This window comes from Mus pahari, chromosome 2 (genome assembly GCF_900095145.1).
Source record: "Mus pahari chromosome 2, PAHARI_EIJ_v1.1, whole genome shotgun sequence".
Lineage (NCBI taxonomy): Eukaryota > Metazoa > Chordata > Mammalia > Rodentia > Muridae > Mus > Mus pahari.
This window is the reverse complement of record NC_034591.1, coordinates 75,716,406-75,725,131: the sequence shown is the minus strand read 5'-3', so window position 1 is coordinate 75,725,131 and position 8,726 is coordinate 75,716,406. Positions and strand designations below refer to the sequence as shown.

The 8,726-nt window shown below is 37.4% G+C and overlaps 1 protein-coding gene across 1 annotated transcript; it reads right to left on the bottom strand.

Moving 5' to 3' along the window:
- Positions 1–569: 569 nt before the first annotated feature.
- Positions 570–1,472, bottom strand: LOC110316670 (vomeronasal type-1 receptor 100-like). The gene has a single exon (XM_021191103.1). The coding sequence runs from the start codon at positions 1,470–1,472 to the stop codon at positions 570–572; it is 903 nt and encodes a 300-aa protein (XP_021046762.1).
- Between the last annotated feature and the right edge of the window lie 7,254 nt (positions 1,473–8,726).

Genomic DNA, 8,726 nt, shown 5'->3' with positions numbered 1-8,726 from the left:
CAACAGAGACAACTCACCTGGACCACCGAGTATTGTAGAAACTGAACTTCCTACCAAAGAATGAACATGGGCTGGATGTAGCCCCCCCCCATATGTAACAGATGTACAGCTTGAACTTCATGTGGGTCCCAAAGAATAAGTGGCTGCTATCCCAAAAGCTGTTGCCTGAGCCAGGCGTGGTGGCAAGCACTCACTCTGGAGTCAGTGGCAGGCGAATTTCTGTGTTCAAGGCCATCCTGGTCTACAAAGTAAGTTCCAGGACAGCCAGAGCTACACAGAGAAACCTTGTCTCAAAACACACACACACACAAAAAATGCTGTTGCCTGTATGTGTGAAATGCTCTAAATGCTCTTCTGTCTGGGCTGCCTCTCTTGCCTCTGTTGGAAAGGAATCCCTTAACCTTACAGAGACTTGAAGTGCAAGTGTGGGGTGATGCCTGGGGTGGGGAGGGAGGTGCAGTCTCAGAGGAGAAGGGGAAGTAGGTGTGGGGGAAGTATTGTGTCAGGGGGTAACTGGAGAGAGGCAATGAGTTGGATGTAAAGTGAATATGTAAAAACTAAAATAAAATCTAGTGGCATTTTGACTGCAAGGTTTTCAACACATTGATTAGTCTATTATCAGAACTAATTTGTACCAATGGAGTAATTGTGGGATAGGCATACATCACAAACTTCTGAACAATCAGAACGACTGGGTCATACATCCATAACAGGACTGAGGAGGATGAGAGGATGAAGTCCACCCAGTACATGACCACAAAGAAAACTACCAACAGCAAGATGGTCTGGGTGGCCCTTTTCTCAGGGGATGCTCTCAGATGGTTGATGCTATGAAGATGCTGGCATTGCCTCTGATGCCTGAACAAGATAATCACCATGTATGTGCTTGTGATCAGCATGACTCCTACAAAGAACACATCTCTGACAATTGTCACTGTTACAACCATTCCCCTGATGATGTAGTTCATTGGCAAGATTAAGCAGGATTTAGTGATCTTCATCTGCTTGGTCTCACTCATGTTGGTAAAACCGCCAACATAGAAGATCAGGATACTACTAAGAGAAAAATTGAAAGAGCAAATATAAAAGAAAGAAGCATTGACCATGTGTTTTCTTAGTTTATGTTTAAATTTTGCCAGTATAGAGGTACTGGGACTGATTGTGACAGCCTGGATCACACTCAGGAGGCAGGTGATGCAGATAGAGAGGCCTCTCATCACTCTGTTTGTGTATAAAGTTGCCTTACATTTGATGTCATTCTCAACATTCAGTGACTCAAATATGTCTGTAAGTATGAGATTTCCTCCAGTGAGGATCATCATTATGTGAACGAAGGTCAGTTGACAGGAGATCAGGTCCGTGGGCTTAGGTCTGTGACCTAGGATTATGAAAATATAAAAAACTAGAAGAAACATATTGGCTAGGAATCCAAGCCCAGCTTGAAAATAAAGTGCATTCTCTAATGAGAACATAAGTGGAAAGTGTTTTCATCTTAAGAGCATGGGGCAATCATATTCTTATTCCTGAAAAAAAATACAACACATGAAACTTGTGATTCTCTAGACAGTATGTCTATATCATCACTCTATTTTCTATACTAACTCTTGATTAACCTGTCTCTTTAACTTTTGGTGTTCCATCATGAACATCATGGCCTACATGACTAGATAATCTCCATGTATCTCCTATATAGAGAGAGTATACAGATAATAAATGCATTCACAGTCATATCTGTACATAAAAGTTTTGTCTGATTTATCTGAGTCTTATGACTTAAAAATATCTTACTATTGATATAATTTTCCTCATTTTATATTTAACACCTAAAACAGTACTGATGAGCACAGAATATTAATCAGAATTGTCCAGCTGAACAAACATGTCAGGATGGGACAAAAAAATCACTAAATATATTTTTAAAAATCTGGTGAGTATGTCTCATATTACAAATATTTACTATGTTCTATTTTGTAACTATCCTTGCTTTGATTCATAATTCTAATAGAATCACCTGGTAATTCATGATAATCTTATTTTAATCAGCAAGAACTCTCTCCATTCGTCTTTATTTATGTTTCATATTTATTTATGTTTATTTATTATTTATTTTCCATGAAGCCGTACATCCCTAGAATCTAGAACTGAAGACACAGAGTTGGAGACAATTATTGTAGTCCTACACTCTGTTAATTATATAGCTATTATGGATAAATGTGGTTGTAAATGGCTTCTAGTTCAGTTTCCATTCCATTCAAAGCCTTTAGGAATCCCATTTCAGTATTAAAGAATTAACTCCCAGATATCAGGAGAAACACTATTTTTCTTTCCTTGTTATTTAGGAGGGAACTAAATCACTACCAGTATGATTTCTTATGGCCTTTTCAGACATCAATTTTTTTTTAATTTTACCTAACTATATCCTTCTCTGAATTTATCTCCCTCTCCCTTACCTAAAAAACCACCCAGTTTCTTATTTTCCTTTCCAACAAATCATGTTCTGCTATGCCCTTTACCCTTAACCCTACCTTGCTCTATATTTATCTCCCTCCTCCTCACAGTAAGTTCTGTCTTTTCCATTTCTCTGATTAGAACATCCTGCTGATCTGGTCTCTGTTACACTCCTCCTCAACATGCATCGTGGTGATGATCCCATTTTACTTTCTTGATTTCTCTAGTATCTACATGATATATAATCACATCTGAAGATGTCCACCTAGGAGCCTACAACAAGAGAGAGCATTAGTTTAGAATCTAAGTACTGAACTCCAAAGAGTGTCAATACAGCTTAGAAAAATGGAGAAGGCATCACTATTAAATTGACTCAGACCAAAAGACTAAGCATATCAAAACAACCGTCTGAAAATCTGTGTAACAAGGGATGAAGAGCTGCTTTCTGCATAGATTTGTACATTTCCAAGAAAAATCACTTTAGCCCTCCATAATGACAGTATTTGATTTTAAACTTCTGTTATGAATTCATAGTGAACTTTGCATTCTTCTTTGTGGAGATTGATACTCTAAGGAACATACAGATATACTGGATGAAAAGTAACATTTTCATTTTTAAGTATTTCCATGTTTAGTGATTAGTGACCTAAAAGCAGTATGAATACTCAGAACATACACTGAGTATGTGACTTCAAGTGACAAAATACATAGGATTGCCTGATATATTGTCCACTGTCAGCAACAAGAATGAGTTTTTAAGAATCTTGGGATCTTAGCCATCTAAGCTAGTTCCCTGGAAACTTTATACAGGATATAATGACAGCAAAACTAAATACTGGTCAGTTGTTGACAAGGTATTAATTCATAGCTATTATCTAATACTCTTAAATAACTTAAAGAGATGACTTGTTCTTTGGACATTGAGTTTGTGGGGGTGTAACTGGAAGCACACAGATGCTGACAAAAATGACCATCTCACACTTACCAGCCAGTTCCCCTGAGATGAAGCAGAGTATCAGAAATGGGAAAGCAATCATATGGAGAGTTTCATAACAAGTTGTATGGCATGAGTTTTAGAAAGATTTGAAAATGTGGTCTGCAAATGTGTGTGTGTGTGTGTGTGTGTGTGTGTGTGTGTGTGTGTGTGTGTGTGAAATTATTGGCCTACTGGGGCTATGAATAGAGCAATGACATACTGTGGGCCATGGCTGCTAGCATGAATATCTTTATATCAAATAAGTGAAAAACTGAGACTTATGTAAGATATGCTTGTGCAATAAAATGAACTTTTAAAAGATAGAGAATGTATTTCTCATTGATTTCATCAAATGCATGATTCCTGACTACATTACTGGTGCAGACATTTAATGTGATTTATTCAAAAGAAACTGAAAATTCTCTAATTATTGCAAATACAAACTCAAGTTTTTATCATTTGGCTTTTGTGGTGTAGGTACATTGTGGCCAGTGGTTTAATGTCATTAACTGGCATAATTTTGTTCCATTTCTTAATAATCAACAATTTCACCATTCTACATTATCTGTTTCAAGGTTAATTTTGTTATATTTCTTTGTGAGAGAGAGAAGACAGAGAGAGTTTTTAAAAAGAGGGAAAGATCTCACAACCTGTACTTCAAATTGACTTCAGTCAAACCCACAATATTCGTGCCTTCGCCTAGAAAGTGCTGGGATAGATGCTACGATGGGTAGATGCTAAGAGAGGTAGATGCTAAGATGGATAGATGCTAAGAGAGGTAGATGCTAAGATATAGAAACAGTTCATTAGTGGAATATGAAGCAAAGCCTTGTTGGTGGTTTGAAACTGAAAAGAGTGTCTCCAGGTTTTGTTGTGTCCCCTTCTCCTTTTTTCTTCTCTTTTAAAATTAAAGAAGTGTCAGACTCTCGAGCCAGTCTGCCTTAACCAGCTCTGTGCACACGCTGTGCTGTTGTTCACCTCTGAGGCCGGAACATGAGAGAAGGAGGATTTTCTTTCTTTCTTTCTTTCTTTCTTTCTTTCTTTCTTTCTTTCTTTCTTTCTTTCTTTCTTTCTTTCTTTCTTTCTTTTTTTCTTACTTTCTTTGGCTAGAGGGCTGTTTTATAACATCTGAACAAAATCAATCTGTCCTGGGTTCATCTGCCTATGCCACAGCTCTCCTGCGCCCCTCAGCAGGAGTTAGTCATCCTGACTGATTCTGCTCCCTGGCTGGACTGCACTGCAGTGGCTTCCAATTGCCTGGTGAATTCTTTCTTGGCCCGGAGGTGCTTTAACTTCCAGGATTTTGAAAAACGTAGACAGTTTGGGATAGAAAGATGATACATACTTTAAAGCATTAGCTGCTCTTCCAAAAGAACCTAGGTTCAATTCTCAACCCCCAGACAGCAGCTCATATGTGTCTGTAACACAAGTTCCAGTGGACCTAACTCCCTCACACAAACAGACATGAATGACAAACATCAATGCACATTAAATTTTAAAAAACAAAAGAAGTACAATAATAGATTTTTTTTTTCGAGACAGGGTTTCTCTGTGTAGCCCTGGCTGTTCTAGAACTCACTCCAGACTGGTCTCAAACTCAGAAATCAGCCTGTCTCTGCCTCCCAAGTGTTGGGATTAAAGGCGTGTGCCACCACTGTCCGGCGATAGATTTTTCTTAAAGCCATACTTCCTTATGGTACAATTTTTGTGTTGTCAACTACTATATTGTTACTCTGCTGTGTAAATAAAATGAACTTACCAGCAGCCAATTAGCCAGGGGTTCTTTCATCCTTGGGTTGCAGAGCTCCAGTTAACAGAGCTGCTCACTGGATATCTGCAGGTCTCTGTTCTCGATGACTTGCATCAAAGGCACAGGCACAGTCTTGGTGATGTGCTTTCCCTTTTGCACTCTTAACTACTCTCTAAGCCCGGAGATTCCACTAGATGTAGCTTCTCAGACATGATGTCCTTACCTCAGGGGCAAAAATAATTCAGGCCCTGAAAGGCCAAATCTACTCTGTCTTGGGACCTGCCTCCATCTTACAAAAAAAAAGAAAAAAGAAAAAAGAAAACAAGAAAACAAGAAAGGAAAGAAGGAAGGAAGGAAGGAAGAAAAAGAAAAACAAAAAAAAATGCCTGACAGCTTGACCTGCAGCAGAACCCAAGCTATACCCACATAGTAGGAAGGACCCTGTGACTTGTCCTTGGCCAGAATTACTCCCTAGCTACTTCCTAGCAACAGTTAAGCAAAGATTTTTCTGACTCTTTCAGATGTACTTTCAGACCAATTGTGATTTAAGTTCTTGCTTCAGAGCACCTACCTGTTTGCTTATAGTTATTCTATTAGATGCTTGCCAGACTGGACACTCCCCTCCCTCACCCCCTCCCTTGCTCCTATTTTCCTATAAAAACTTGTTCTGCTGAGGGTTTAAGGGTTTCCATCCTGCCCTGTAAGGACTGGGTTAGAGGAGAGCCCAAGCCTGAGGAGTTTAGAATAAAGAGACCCTAATGCTTTTACAGTAGAAAAGACTCCTTGGTGGTGTTTGGGGGTTCAAGAACGCTTCCTGGCACAACAGCCTGAAGAGTGTAGGCCCTACAAGTGTGTGTCTGGTCAGGATGCCACATTTCCTCTGCTCTCTATGGGAGCCATCCCCAGTTAGTATGGAGCCCTGAAACACTGTCAGCCTGAGCATGAGCTGGTGAGCACCTTTAGCCGTGATGTTCTTTCCTCCTGAGGTCAGTGAGAGTTCTGACAAAGAAGGACACGGTAGCTTCCTGACTTTACATTCAGTTTTGATGCCGGGATTTGATGGGCTTTGGAGCAAATGTGGCAGCAGTAACTTTACTGAAGCAACTACATTGAAATTCACATGATTTTCCTCATCAGAGTATAGTAAATAAGTATTCTGTAAAGCCATTCTGGATGGTCATGGACCAGTGTGCTGTGTTGCTGATAATAGAATAGGATTCTGTGTTGGTCTGCATCAAAAAATACTGTGAATTAGGTAGTATTCATTACCATCTGAAATAACTTAAAATATTCCTCATGTAAATTTATGTTGGATTTTTTAAAACTTTAGGGCTTTATTTTTCTAAGTCATTAAGTGTTTTTAAAAAGGTCTTTTATATCCATTTCTGTAACTTCATCAGAATAAACTATATTGAAAGCAAAAAAAAAAAAAGTAGAAGTAGAAAGAAAGAAGGAAAATCCTGGAATCGTAAGTGTGATAGGTGTATGCCACCACACCTGCGTTCATTTTGATTTGAATCTTATATTCAATAGCAAGATATATTCAAGAAAAATAATAATTGTGTCTGTGATATTCACCACCTACACTTAAATTTACATTGAATTTCATTGTGAATAAGCAATTGTATTTGTAACTATTAAAGGAAAACTTGGGAATATTAACCTTAACTAATTTTATGCTATTGGAGAATTGAAAATAATTTTCTCACATCTAATGAAAAACTTACTGCATATTATGTCAGTAGCAATATTATAAGGTCCAATTTAGAAATCATGAAATATTAAAATTGAATTTATTTTCATTGAAACACTCAAATATCTACAGCATATTATAACTTTGTATTTTATAATGATATCACATGTATTTAATAAATAAGTGAGAAGTGATTTCCAGATACTTTTGAAATACCCAGAAAAGATCTACTTTATTAGAAATTATTGCAGTAAAATAAACAAATCTAAGTTTAAATAAGCATATTATATAATGGTAACCATGTCTTATATTTTCTTAGGCCATGGGTTGAAACTTTCCTAAGAATTACTAAGCATATGCAAATGTAACAAACCAGAAAATTATTGATAAATTCTAAATTAGTTAATATTTCTTGTATATTCCTACCTTACACTTTATATAATTAAACACATTCAGCAGGTTAACTTAAGAAAAGAAGAAAATACAAATTACAACTTGAATGTAACCTAATAGTATAAGTGTACTTGTGCACACCAACATACTTGTGTTCTTTGTTTTTCACACTCAAGTATTTCAGTGTCCTGTTACAGAGTGGAAAACGAACAGAGCTGGCAAGATCTAGGTGGAGTCATGACCTTAGAATTATTATATTACACTCTCAGGAAAATCCTATGTGCTGCTTAAAATGGTGCATTGGGAGCTACTTTTAAATATGCACATGAATGTACACCTATTGTAAAAAGTGATGGGCCTCATGACATATTTACTCAATACATAATACCCATCCATCACCTTTACCCTATTAACTTTTCCTGTCTCTCCATCATTCTACTAGGAACCAGCCCTCCTTACGATAGCCTCCTTCTGTCATGTACATAATCAGCAATTAAAAGAAATGAAATCTATGTTCTTTTATAAATTATTACACTGATACTTTTATGTCTACAAGCATCTGTTGAATGCTTATTATATAGTAGGTCTCAAAAAAAAAATATTCCAGGCAGTAGATTTTTTTAATCACTTTGTAGAGAAAATTCTGCTTCATTCTAACACCAACTTAAAGTTCGCTATAATGAAGAGAAAAAGAAACACTCACCAAGCTGTACCTTTGACAAGCATTTGTGTAGCATGAGGCCCCAAAACTAGTTATAAGGAAATAATGGCATCAGCTCATATCCCTATAGTCCCATAATTATCATGTCATCTGGAAAAGGCAATTCTGACTTTGACATTGTTATCAAGTGGTACCTTCAAATAGAAAAGTAAACTTTGCTAATTCCAGGAGAAGAGTGAATGAGGAACAGCTGAGCTCCGGGTTTCCCATGTGTGAGCTGTTCTCTCCAGGCCATCTGTGGATCAACTGATCCAAGTCCTAAACAAAACAAACATGACAATAATAATGATACCCCAATTAAAAGAAGTAAGAAAACATTTTAGATTCCTCATGGTATCCTTCCTGCTTCCCAAACCTCCATGGGTCCCCTCTGTAATGACTTGACAGGGGTTTCAGGGTTTCACCTAGAAATTAACAACACTTTTGATAAAAGTAGGAAGATGTCACCTCCTCCAAATACACTTAGGAAAAGTAATCGTTCTTAACAACACACAGAAGTGAGGTAATGTAATTATTTTATCAGGAGAAACAGGACTGTTCAGCTGGGATGTAGCTCAGTTGATAGAGACCATGCCTAAAAAGTATTATAAATGTAAGACACCATGAAACATGTCAAACCTTCAAGTTTAAGGCATAGGTGAGGGAAAATAATCCCAAGTCAATTGCAAATACAAGACCTTCAATAAGGTCATAGAAGAAAGCAACCCAAAGACACACCCATAAAACTCAAGAAGCACACGGAATG

Bases quoted from the DNA above. Each gene is read 5' to 3' on its own strand.
- LOC110316670 (XM_021191103.1), bottom strand. From the start codon at position 1,472: ATGTTCTCATTAGAGAATGCACTTTATTTTCAAGCTGGGCTTGGATTC.